The 13,834-nt window shown below is 38.6% G+C and overlaps 1 protein-coding gene across 1 annotated transcript in view; it reads right to left on the bottom strand.

Annotated features, from left to right (window-relative positions):
• plekhm3 (pleckstrin homology domain containing, family M, member 3) overlaps positions 1–13,834 on the bottom strand; it is a 149,430-nt gene that overhangs the window by 40,653 nt on the left and 94,943 nt on the right. Inside the window, exons 8-9 of the mRNA XM_039755304.1 lie at positions 10,107–13,100; positions 5,065–5,156 (exon numbers count right to left, since the gene is read on the bottom strand). Coding sequence (XP_039611238.1) covers positions 12,923–13,100 — 178 coding nt within the window. The 3' untranslated portion in view covers positions 5,065–5,156; positions 10,107–12,922. The remainder of the gene's footprint in view (positions 1–5,064; positions 5,157–10,106; positions 13,101–13,834) is intronic.

Here is a 13,834-nt window from a genome sequence, read left to right as displayed (position 1 = left end):
CGTGAGATGTGAACAATCACTACTCCATCGTGTTCTCATGTTTAATAACATGCTTTAACTCCTATCATCATGAAAATGATATCACGTATACATCTCAGTATTTTAATTATTCAGAGGGCTGTAATATCACGAATGTAACGGATTCTGTGTCCTGTCGGAGGAAGAGAAAGCCCGTTTAAGAAGCACGTAGTGATTCACGCACACAGAGCACATACTGTAGAAGATCAAATACAAAACAAAGCATTTAACGTGCTACTTTAGTTACGATGGGATTTGAGAAACTAGTAAATTAAACGATTTTAAGATTAAGTTTATGATGTTCTTCTTTATTGACAAAATAAACTACGTGATTAAAGTGGAAATTTCAAGATTAAAGTTGACATTTCGTGCTTTTTTCCCCCACTGTGTGCCTATTTTATTTTTCTCTGTACCCTAATAAGCTCAGACGGTGGGCTACGACTCGCCTTTTCACAGCGACTTTGATATCTGACAACTTCTTTTTTATTTCGGGCACTGTGTGACTTTGTGAACGTGAGCTTTCAAGTTTCTCCGGCACGCTATGTCACTCGATCAACTTCCTTTTGTTGTTTATCCCACTGTTTAAACCAACAAATAGTACGTTTTTCTTTGCCTCCACTTGGTATTCGCTGAAATTCTTCTATTTCCCCCCGTGCTTTTGCCATTGTCTTTTCACAGAAGGCTGAGCATAAGGGCTATTTATATTCATTTGCATATTCAAAGGGGCGTAATTCTGGGAGGAGTTGGGGAGGGACAGCAGGTGCGTGCACGTGCATTACTTTTCACGTTGACCGTGATTTATGTAGCGGAAGAACGTGGAAGCTGACTCTCGCACAGATTTATGCATCTGAATTTTTTTGTGCATACGAACATTTCCGCTTTTGTGCTTAAGCCATGTTATAGTGTGAGTTCGACGCATGCCGTTATGCATGAGGCCCCTGGTGATTCCAAACTACTTCCAAATCACAATTCTTGAGGTCACTGTGCTGCTGAAATCACTCAAAGCTTTACCATTGCCCTGATCTCTGCCTCACCACAATTTGATCATGGTGGTCTACAGAAAGTTCCTTGGACTTCATGGTTTGGGTTTTCTGTCCTGACATGCAGTGTAAACAGTGGGACCTTCTAAATTATGTCCGCTGGTGGACTCCATTCAAGTTCTAGAAACATCCATCCATTATCCAACCTGCTATATCCTAACTACAGGGTCACGGGGGTCTGCTGGAGCCAATCCCAGCCAACGCAGGGCGCAAGACAGGAAAGAAACCCCGGGCAGGGTGCCAGCCCACCGCAGGTTCTAGAAACATCTCAAGGCAAATTAAAGCAATCAAGGAGTCACCAGAGTTCAAACTGGAGTTCCACAGCAAAGGGTCTGAATGCGTCTAGGAAGAAGAGATTTCAGTTTATGATTTTTAATAAATTTGCAGATCTTTCTGTAAACGCACGTTTGCTTTGTCATTATGGGTTATTGAGTGTAGATTGATGGGCAAAGATGGGAAATTTCTTCAGTTAAAATTAAATCTGCAACATAATGCGCAGAAAGTCAAATGTTGCGTTTCAGGCAGGGTTCCCCCTCAGTTGGGGTTCACATTTCTCATTTATGTCTATTTAGTTCATTTTGTAATGCTAACATTATTGATCATTTAGTTTCTATGTGCCATGTGTTTTTTTGGTGGTCATCCCAGAGGTGGGAGCAGTTGCCCATCACTGTCAAGGGTGGTTCATTGAATGCACTGGCGAGTGTCTTTTGCAAATTTTTTTCTTTGCTTTTGTCAATTTCTGGATTTTTGGCCTTTCTGCTCTTTATTTTTCTAAACTCTTCTTTGGATTTGTGTATTGGGACATTCTTCACCTTGGATTGCCTTTGTTGTTTTAGGAAACTCCTGTGGCCTCTTGTGCTCCTCACAGCTTATTTTGTGCCACAGAGCATTGCTACAAAAATACATCTTTCTGTTTTATAAGGATTCTACTTTAGCTGGGGTTTCATGGGTTTTCCCCTCTAGTGGACATTCCGAGTCATTGTTGGGGTAACTGTGCTTAGGAATGCAGTTCACGACACAAGGGGTCTGGATACTTTCTGTATTCACTGTAGTGTTCAGTAAGAAAACCTTAATAAAGACTCCCTTTGTGCTTAATAACACTTTAAAGTATCAATAAAGGTGGCTATTTGTCTTTGCATGGTGGCTTACCAACATAACTTCACCTTGGGATAGGCGGTGGGGCCTGAAGTGTGTGGCTCATTTCTCCCGGTATGGCATACTTTTCTGTAAGACATGTGAATCCTTCATATTTAACGAATTCTACCAGCATATTACAAGCTTTTAATACGACACCCATACAAGTGTTATCAAGACCACAAGAAGCCTAAACTGCATACCGGCTGTCACGCATAACCGTCAGGCAAGCACCTTCCGGGCCCAACTAAGGGCAAAAGAGGGTATTGGAGTGTCATCTTCTTTTCTTCCCCACAGCACAGAGTCCCTTGAGGGTGACTGGCACCACCCCTTCCTGTCAGAGACCCATAAAAACCCAGCACCCCCGAATGTCGAGGTCTCATTTGGACCCGGACGTATTGGAGGACGGAGTGGCACCAAGTTAAGAGCCCACCTCTTTGAGAAGGCTATTTATGCTTTGTTATATTTTGTGTATCCTGTTTTGTTTAACAGCTGCCATTACAATTAAAAGAGGGCCTCCCAGCTGGCACCCCAATACTTCTCTGGATGCACTCTGTGTTCCTTTCACCCAGCGGTTCTCGAACTCGGTGGGACCGTGAGAAATGATTGCATATTTATATTATTTATATTTTTATAATTATTAACCTTTACCATCCGAGGGGAAGTAAGTGACTGAGCTCTGTCATTACCCCCGCCACCTAGACCCGACCACTAATCCGCTGTTCTGTTATTCGCTGCCACCGCATTGTTTTCCCACCGTTATCGCTCGGCACAAACCAGCCCTTATTATTTTTATCATAATCAAAAATTATCGATTCTTTCGTAGAATCAAAACAATTGCAAAGAGTTTTCGTATATTTTAGAAGTAAATAAGAGCGCTAAAGGTGGATACAGATAATCAACAAACAACATATTTTACATCTTTTGTGTTTTTAAGTGGTGAAATTGCCCGCTCAACGCAAATGAAGTAAAAGTGTTCATAATGAGACAATTCAAAATAAAGCAATTGCTAAGAGGCGGTTTAAAAAATCGACAATGATCTGGTCTGCATCCATCCCATTAAATTTTAACTTAAATTTAATAACTAAGATGTACGTAATACTTCTGAATAAATAATTGTCAAAAAATGTTTTATTCACAGCAGCCTGTACCTATGCAGCGCCGTGCAGTGGCACCCTTGTGCAAAGTATTTGGCGCCCCCAATTTTCTTGAAATAATATGGATTTTTTTACATTTTTAATAAAAAGGTCCGCGAGCCATCGAACAATTTTTAAAGAGACCGCCACGCAAGTTTGAGAACCGCTGCTTTCACCCATCCACACAGCAAATGAGGAGTAGATGCATTTTTGCAGTATACGTAAGCTGAAGAGTTATTCAAAGTTTTGTTCACGTGCCTAAGACTTGTTTGCAGAACTGTAATTCATGACCTTACGCACGTTAATTTTGTCTTTACGCTCTTCTCCTTTGGGCAGTCAGTGTTGCCCAGGTGACCAACTTTACAACACAATTCTTCTAGTTTAGTCCACCCCATGGCACTGTGAAGGAAAAGAGATGCCCCAAATATAGAAAACTAGATCCTAGAAATTCTGGGATTTGTGTTCCCTATAAATGGCGTGATACCATTTATTTTTGGTGGTCCCGTACACAGCAGCCAGCTGGCTTAGAATCCCAAAACTGTTTCCTGTGGCTTGTTGCTCCAGGCTTCAAGTTACTCTTAGACCCCTCATTTAAAGTGCCTGCCTGTGTCAAATAAATGAATAAGTGAGTAGTGGAGCAAAGTGGCCGCTTGTGTGTGTGTGTGTGTGTGTGTGTGTGTGTGAGCAGGAGAGCGCGGCGAGGAGTCCCCAAGCCCGGCTGTGTTCTTTACACAGTTAGCCCACTAATTACCCGCTAAGCTGCCGCTGTCCCTTTGTGCAGCCGACGGATGGAGTGAATGCGAAGCAGACACTTGCCCCATTCACAGGGACATACCTTACGCTGAATCACAGTTTCTTTGTGGAGTTTTCCTTTTTCTTCTTCTTCTTCTTCTTTCCACCCCTGAAATCATCTTTTGTTTTCTTTTCTGACGGCATTTTTTCTCTTGTGTTCTAAGGGGGGCCCTAAATGCGTCTTGACTGCCCTGCGCACGAATGGAGAAGCACAAAGGAAAGCGTTCCACTCGCTACAGTAAAGCCATTGTGCTTTCCGACAATGCACTAATTGGTGGCGACAATTAGGCACGGCGGACACTCATATTTAATTTGCCAGGCCTTCAATAAAAATTAAAAGTAAATGAGTTTGCCACCGGGATGTACACACACACACACATACGCCCCCCAATCCCATCACTCTCCCCCTCTCCCACTGCCCTCTGCACCACCTTTTACTGGACGCAGAGCGCACATGTGTTATATAAGGTTTGCGGATCTGAATGACAGCTTTACAGCATTTTAAAACAGTAATAGAAAAAAAAACAACTAAATGACAAAATATAAAGGATCAGATTCACAATAGAGGCTTAAAGAAAAAGAATTAAATGTGTTGACATGGCAGAGTGTGGCACACATCACAGTGTACAAGTGGCAGCCGGCGAGCCAACCGGGGTCTGACTGACAGGTTGGGGGGGATCAATACATGTTCTACCATTCGAAGGTACAGGCAGACACATTCTTTGAAAGAAAGACCTGGAAAAAGAAAACTAGTTGAAAAAGCCGGGCCAGGTTTAAAACCAAAAAGGGGGCCGAGGTTCATTTGCTGGGTGCTCGATGTTTGGAGTCTAAATGTTTTCCCCCTGTCCGTGTGGATTTAAGACATACAGGTTAGGTGGTCCGGCGATGCTAAACTGGTGTTTATCATGTGAGGGGCTTGCATCCTGCCAAGAGATGGTTCCTACCTTGTGCCTGATGCTTGTAGGATAGGCTCAAGCTTCCCAGTGTCCCTGCTCAGGATAAATGGGTTTAGAAGATGGATGGATAGAAGACTTAGCTGTAAAGAAAATCAAGCCGAGATTGTTAAAATGAAAAGCACGTCACTTCTCAGTACTATATGTCATTTCTTAATTCATTGACACAACACAAATCAGAGCCTCACAGTGCAATGAATGTAGGATTTTATTAGTTAAAAGTGGTAGAAAAGCCTTGTAAATAAAGACCGGGATATTACAGTAGGAAAGCAGTTTACACACAGTATCTGATGTGATAAAAGAGTCACTGGCAATAACAAATCCAAATAAATAAATACATACATACATAAATAAATAAATAGTCTTATCAATAAAACAAACTTATCATGCTTGTGCCATTCGTTATCCTATACATCATTCCAATATGCAGTCGCTTACGCCGTTTACCTCATTTCAGAGATGCATCACACAAGGGTCCAAACTAGGAGGTGCAGTAAAGAACCATCTGCCCATTATTAAGATATTATATCTTGTATTACTTATTTACATGTTAAAATTTAAACAAAAAGGTGCATAAAGCATCGTCATGCATCTAATCACATATACATATATATATATATATATATATATACATATATATATATATATATACATATATATATATATATATACATATATATATATATATATATATATATATATATTTCTAAGCACTGCCAATATAGATTTAGGTAAAACTGTAACAGTAAATCTTCACTGTCTGATTCAAATAACTAAAAGTTCTTCCCCTTATAAAGAGTTTCTTGGTGTAAAAGGAGCTGTAAGTTTATTTGTGTGTTGCTTTTGGTTCTTGCTAAGAACTTGTGTTAATCTGTGCATTTATAAAACCTCCTTGGTAATTCAGAAAAGTACAAAGCAGGAATTGAGTGGCTGCAGGTTTCCATTTCAGCCAGACCACCAGACTTAGCCTGTAAATGAAGCCCCTTAATTTAAGTTTTTCCATTTTCTGTTGGTGGTCTTAAAGATTTACTCAGATTTGTCTTGCTGTTGAGATTACTGCTCGGTATTTAATATCGGTTCCCTGTAATGTTTAGAATAGGGATGGATGAATTATAGAGGGAAGAATCGAGGGAAATGTTTAGTATTTATTTAATATTATCATAGGAGCACATTTGGGGCTTGTAGTTATTGTTTGTAACATCTTTCCTGTATGTTATCATAACCATCTAATTATTTTACATTCCTTGAGTTTGTTTTGAACATTTAGCGGATTTAAGATGGAGATAACAAATATGACAATTTCTTGTGGTTGTGGTATTAATATTGTCACATGTTCACAGTACAACGCAATTCTTACTTGCATGTGCTAATCAACATGCAACACGTCGCCATTCTCTATCAACGTTATAAACAAGAAAGTATTAGAATAAAGAACTCTAATGTTGGTAACGGTCTGCACAAATCAATTTACCTGATGTACTCCTTAATCCTGTTTCTATGCTTCCATTATGGAAAAAACCCTACGTCTCCTGACATCTGCTGCTGTATTTGATAAGAATACAAGTAACAAGCTGGTTATGTTTGCAGATGGTACTAAACTACGTGGAATGACAGATAACACAGAAGCAGCCAAATTGTTCCAGTGATGGCAGACCACCTGAACAATCCCACCCTCTTGGTTACATGAAGTATGGCCACCCAAGAGGACCAAGAGTTACTGTGTATTTTGTAGGTTTCTTCATAACTCTAACAACATATGATGATATATTCAAGAAAAGCATTCAGAAGCAAGGCATCAGGGACTGGGACCGTAACTGAACAAATAGAAACGGACATTAAGGGGTACATCAGGTCAGCCAATGTGTGTTTTTTAATTAATAAAATGAAGTTCTGTATTTTAATTCATTTTTGGTTATCATGGCTTTTCTAGAAAGTGACAACATGTTGCACGTTGATGATCTCAGTGCCATATACCTTGCCTAGCAACATAATGGCAAACTCAAAGTGGTGTGTCCACAGAAAAAACAAAATGGTGTTGGGATAGAGGCCAAATATTTATAACTACTTTCACTAAAAAGCAATGCAAGAAATGGATTCTGTGGCCAAAAAAGAAAGATATGAGTTCTCACAAAAAACAACTCAGGAAAATGTGCAACAAATTCATAAGAAACACAAATCAATGAGTGCGTTTACACACACACACACACACTAACATGCACAAGTAATCTTCTGGAGTTGTGATTTGTCAAAATGCTCCGACATCATTAAATCATGCAAAAAACAGTTAAAGTTCATCATCTGCCACTGTTAAACTGAAAATAAGCATGACATCAGTGATAATTTTATTATCTTTTACTAAGTATGTTTGGTCAAATTGCCGCTTTATTTATAGTTTCCTGCTACTGGATTGCATGCAGCGCACTCTTTTCTGCTAACTGTGGAATTGAGGCCTGCAAATAATGGACACACCAGTACGTATGTTTCTTAACTTACATCCAATTCTGCTGGGATGATAACAACCCAGGCATTTTACTTAAATAAGCATGTCAATGACTGCGTTACGTTACTCGTTACTTTAAGTAAGCATTCGAACTTCATAACGCACGTTACCTTTAATGTGTTAGCCTACTGCTTTTTCAGATTGCTTCTGAGCTCAGCACTATATGTTCAGTTCATCAACATAAACTCAGCCATTTCTAAAATACTGAGACAGATTATTTCAGCCAGGAGAAAGAATAATGTAATCGCCCGAACATTTTCCTCTAGAAATTTATACTGTGGATGCTTCTACCCATGACTGCTAAAAGTGTGTGCAAAACAAATACATGTGCAGGCTGATGGAGTGCAACAGACATGTGCAGACACCAAAATCCTTACCGGTAACCCGGTTAAAGGTTTACTTGACCACAGAGTTTGGATATTCACGGAGACATCTACCTGTTAGTCAGGTTTCTCAGAGGCTAATAACTCAATTTCTCTAACTGAAATAAGAGTTTACATGAAATCAGGTTTCCATAAATAACCAGTTTATTGAAGGGCATGTTTATACGGAAGCCGAGAGAGGACATGCAATATCGTTATTTTTTTAAATTGTCTCCTTGAGATAACAGACTAATTTTATTGAGATCTTCAGAAAACGAAAATTTGTTTTCTTGCTATAACGGAAAAGTTTTATCACAATCTTGAGAAAATGAAACTTAACCTTTGCTCCTGGCATCAGGCTCGCTTAGATTGCGACGCCTATACAACTAAAGCCTTGCTAACCGTCTTCTTAAATGACGGAAACTAACATTATTATTTTCTAAACTAAGGCATAAACATATTTCAGCCTGCGTCAGCCCTCGATTCAACAAAAATGTGACGCGCTTATCAATACAGTTCTGCTCTTCTGCCATTTCAAACAGGATGTGGCTTCATTAAACGTTACATACAATTATTTCATAATTTCGAGAAAACAAGATCGTTTGTTTTATCAAGATCTCGATAAAATTAGTCCATTATCTCGAGGAAACAATTAAAAAAAATAACGATATTGCACATCCTTTCTTGGCTTCCGTATGTTTAGGGTAGATATTGATTTATTTTAGATGCATATTTTGCATCTTGTGGGAATAAAGTATGTTTTGTTTTGATTTTTTAAATCAAGTAATTTGTTTCTGATGTTAGTTTTGTGTTTCCTAAGGAAAGTTATCTAATTTTTTATGGTTATTTTGCAACATCTTATTGGGCACTGCCATTTTCTGTTATTCAGTACTGTGATTTCCAGATGGCATTGGGAGATGTGCTGCTTCACCGAAGTGAACACTTAAAATAAAGGTCAGCACATGGCTTTCTTACTTACTCGAGATCTGAACATTGAGAGTTTTCAGTGCGTTATTCTTCTGGTGTAATTCTCATGGTAAAAGACACAGCTTTGTTAAGGGATTTTGATTTATGGATTAGCATTTAGGATTTATCTGAAAGCCCCTCTTTGCCCTGCAGGGAAAACATTCATAACAGGCACGTTAGGGGGTATCTACTCCTTTCTCGAATGAGATACGACACTGTAAAACTTACTGACAGGTAATGCAATTCTTAATAATAATAATTCTGCTGAGTAGACTCTGGGACGAGTACTAAAGCATTACTTCAACCATCCCTCTACCTAACCATTTTCTGAAATTTTAGGAGGATTGGGAGTCGCACCATAATCTGACAGGATCACGTAATGCTGCATTCACATGCCACTGGAGCATTTGGAGCTCTGAGCTGTGACGTTTCACCTTCCCACTTTAGTGCGTTCACGTCAATTTATAGTCTGACTATTTAGAGAAACGCAAGGTCGTTGTTGATTTGTTACTTGGTTTGACTTAACTAAATGTATTAAATATACATTAACTTCAATTCACTTCCAAATACAATTCAAACACAAAAATGGCATTTTTTGCTGACCAGGTTATATTTTTTATTTTATACAATTGACTAAGATGAAAGGTTAGCATTACATCACAACTCTGTGAATTCGGGTAGCTCCAAGTTCATAAGGCGTTCACATGAAATTCCTGATTCAGAAACTCATATTTACGGTCTGTTCGATAGCATGTGAATGCAGCATAATTCACACCTATGTCTGGTCATTAGAAGTGACCAGCCTTTAATTGAGCCTGTTTTTGGGTAAAATTGGGTAGTTGTATGATCTCCTAAAACAAGTTAAACCTGAGCTGACATTCTGGACGAAGGTCAAATTCAACTTGTCATTCTGAAGTAAGAGAACAAAAAGTAGATGTTGGCAACAGACACCGTTAGAGGGACCAGCAATCAAATGTGATGAAAACCTGCAGCCAGTAGGCCTTTCACAACTGAGTTTATTCTAGAAAATGAACGTTTTTAGATCAGAATACCAAATTGAATTGTTAGTACTGCTGCTTGTGCAACGTAGTTTATTTAAACAAACAAACAAAAAAATAATTAAGTCGTAAGACCGTTAAACAGCACACAACATTAGCACAGTTAATCTTAACTAGCTATTGTAACCTCATTGAATTCATACTCACTTTCAGTACCTTAGTTTTTCCCTGGTGAAAGTGCATGGCTTCTCTCAGATACAATAAAAAATAAAATAGCAGAGCTGCTCGCTTAAGGTGATGGTGAAGGTTATGCTGTCAATACTGAGAAAAAGAAAAATCAGATCCATTTTAACTCCACAGGAAAAATAAAATGACATTTGTTTTAATAATACATTTATTTATATAGCGCCTTCCAGTTTTGAAACTCTTGTCCCTGATAGCTAACTGGTTATAAAAAAATGCAGTTATTTACTAATTACACAAGACAACATAAAGCAAAACTAGACTTCAAAGCACCTTTAGCCTTCTTTCCCTTACAATTTATAAAGTTTCATAATTCCCTATATACATCGGGAATCACTAATTCAGTGCAAACATCCCAGGGTTAAGCAAAATTCCAATTTCCCTTTCAATAAAGAAAATAATGTTTTTAAAGGAAACATAAAACATTTGCAACATGAAACTGGTACATTTGACACAGCCAGACCATGTGAATTGTAATAAGAAAACAACAACATTACTGTACAAAGAAAAATGGCTTGAAAACGTCAGGAAAAGAAAAAGTTTCTTACAAAGATACACTGAATTAAAAAAGGGAAACAGTCTTCTTATAAAATGCGGCCCCCTATTTAATGAGTAGACGAATAAACTCCTAAAGAGTGTGAGATGTACTAAATTGGCTGCAAGCAATTTTAAAAAAGTATAACAGAAACGTGTTATTTATAAAGAAAAAAATAACTTTATTAAGGATACATTTTCTTAATTCCTTTAAGATTTAGCTGATTAAAAACCTCCATACATACATCCTCACACCTGCTTAATTTAATTCAGTGTCACAGGGAGCGGGAGCCAATCCCTGCAGCACTGGGCACAAAGTTGGAGACAACCAGGGATGGGGCGCCAGGCCATCCTAGAGACCACACACACTCACAGGGGTTGGCAATTTACCCAACAGGTTTGGAGATGTGGCAGGAAAACCCACACAGTTACAGGGAGAACATACAAGATCCACATGGACAACAACTGGGCACAGATTCACAGCCAGAACGCTGATCTGTGAGGCAGCAGCACTGCACCCTTGTTAAAAAAAGGCACCTTTACTAATAATAAACACTCCTGGGATAACAAAACAAGCAAGGCCTGTCTGGTTGCATAACAAAGGTTAGTAAGTGAACTTAATAAGTTAGGATTAAATAAGAAGAAGCAACTCTTCTGCATATAATGCAAAACAAACACTTTATTGCCTCAATTTTCAAGTAGCTCCGATTCACAATGGCATAATCTAAAGCCAGGTGACACATTTTCCAGCGTAAGAGGTTATTCGATCAGCACTGGGGCCTACACACAGTCACACTATTTACCTCACCTTTATTTACTCTTGCACAATTGTCTCTTTTATGATAAGAATTCCCCATTTATACAAATGCATAGAGGCAGAAAATCTCCTGTGCAGACTTGTGTTTGTTCCAGGGAAGAACAGAAAGAGCAGAGTTTCAGTTTTCACCTGCTGGTTAATATCCAGGTTTACCTACAGAATATAATGCAAATTGACTTTTCTTAATACATTATAAGTGGTATAGGTAAGCTGCACTGAGGATTTTAAAGACAATAATTTCATGTTCATTGGAAACATTCATGGACAAGGGCCACAGCACAGAGAGGCACCATAATGTTCTGGAAGAAAGGTGTGCATTACCAGGACAAAATTACAAATATAACTGTTATTTATTATACTCCATCTCACTCTCTGAAGGAGGCAAAAACAAATATTGGATCCATGAACAGCAGTTCACCAAAGGTCTCTATGACTGATAAGACGGTGCTGTGTAAGAAACATTATTCTTTACGTACAGCTCCTCCTTCAACCTCTCCCTATTGTAGTCCTCATGTTAAACGTAAGTGGCCTCCATTTTACTGTTTGGCTTGATGAACCTTACTCTAGGTTCACTGCTGGCTGTAAGGACAAGTGTGTAATTGTATTTCAGCGATACTATATATACATGTTGGGTAAAAAGACGGTGTGCAATATTTACAGTAACAAAGAAGTTTCAATTAAAGAATTTGGACAGAATTGTACTGTTGTGTACTGAATATGAGAATGATTTTCAAGGTAATTTACAAATGGCATGAACAAGACATTAAATACCAGTTCTCAAAATGAGATCGAAAAACCCATATATAATATATATATAAAAAAAGCATATAATGTTAAATTAAGAAGCATGTGGTATCTTCAGACTATAATGGTAGGTGAACTGGCGGTTCAGTGACAGTGCATAGTAAAACATTAAGCTGGAGGTGATAAGCTGACACAGGAGCTAGTGAGGCTAACTCAGAGCATAAAGGGACACTTAACACAGTACTTCTACATCTCTTTCTAAGGTGCATATTAAGGAAGGACAACCATGGAAATCCTCTTTGGTTATCTATCAAGAGCTAAAGGTGTGCCATACAGAACAAAAATAAGGTCGGTTCAGATCTGATTCCATATATCAGTCTTGTTTCAATGTGTTAAATCTAGTTAGCGCAAAAATCGAGTTGACTTAACAATCTAAAAGGCATCAGCAAAGAATGTCTGGAGCTGTGCAATCAGTTAATTAAATCTCTGTTCGTAAAACCTGAAGACATCACCATGTCAGATAACTGAAGTGTGATCCTAATGCAATCTTAACTCCATGCACTCACACACACACCACCACCACCACCACCACCACCCAACTACATCTGGTGTAAAAAGGACCAATTCAAGCAGCTCATGGTGTCTGTCATGTTCAACTTGGGGGAACAGGTGAAAATGCAAAATTTCAGGTGTTCTGAAACGGCAGTTCAAAGAAACTGTAGGAATCTTCAGCCCCCTCTTCAAGATTCAGTTTCTTCCAGAAAGACTGAGGCTTCTTGTGCAGTTCCCTTCGCACACATCTAGGACATGGCTGGGATTTTGATTTACATTGTGCATGGAAAACTGCTCCACATCCATCGCAGCTAGAGAGACAATTGAAGGGAAAAAAAGTTAGCAATTGAAAGAAAAACAAAAAAAAACAAAAATGTCCATTCATTGATCTTCTCCCTACTTGCATAGGCACCAAAAACACTTTGTCTTCTGCTACTTGACCCTTATGACTGATTGATATACAGACAGACAGATGAATGTGGATGGGTGGAATCGTTGTATGCCAACAATGGCAGTATGGGCAGCACAACATTATTAAAGTTAAATGGCATCATTGGATTATTGAATAAATAAAATCAGTACCATTTACATGTACACCTGCATGAAAAAAATCTTTTTTCACTTGGATATCTTGTAATCTTAAATTATTCCACTGTCCAAACTCCATCCAGCACACTTGTACAGGAGTTTCCACTCTCCTCAGCCTCATCCCAATCAATCTCCATGTCAGCATATGCACCCACCACACCAGAACCAGAACTACACCTACCTAACCATTTATTTTGATCTGGATGGCTTTCAGTGGTTTGGCAACTTTTTCAGCCAATCAAAAAGCAGATAGACATAACATTAACTAGGCTACCTGTATAAAGTTTAAATAAAGTCTGTGTAACAAACATTGCTTATTTAAACATTATAAAAAGTGAAAAACAAATATTTTATGTAGATTTTGGGATCCTTGAGTGCACTTGGAGGTCCTGGAGCACAGATGGCTGAAAATCAGAAGTACAGGAGCTGATTAAAAAAAGCACTATATAATAAACAG

Source organism: Polypterus senegalus, chromosome 6 (assembly GCF_016835505.1).
Source record: "Polypterus senegalus isolate Bchr_013 chromosome 6, ASM1683550v1, whole genome shotgun sequence".
Classification (NCBI taxonomy): domain Eukaryota; kingdom Metazoa; phylum Chordata; class Cladistia; order Polypteriformes; family Polypteridae; genus Polypterus; species Polypterus senegalus.
This window is presented reverse-complemented; position numbering and strand designations above follow the sequence as displayed.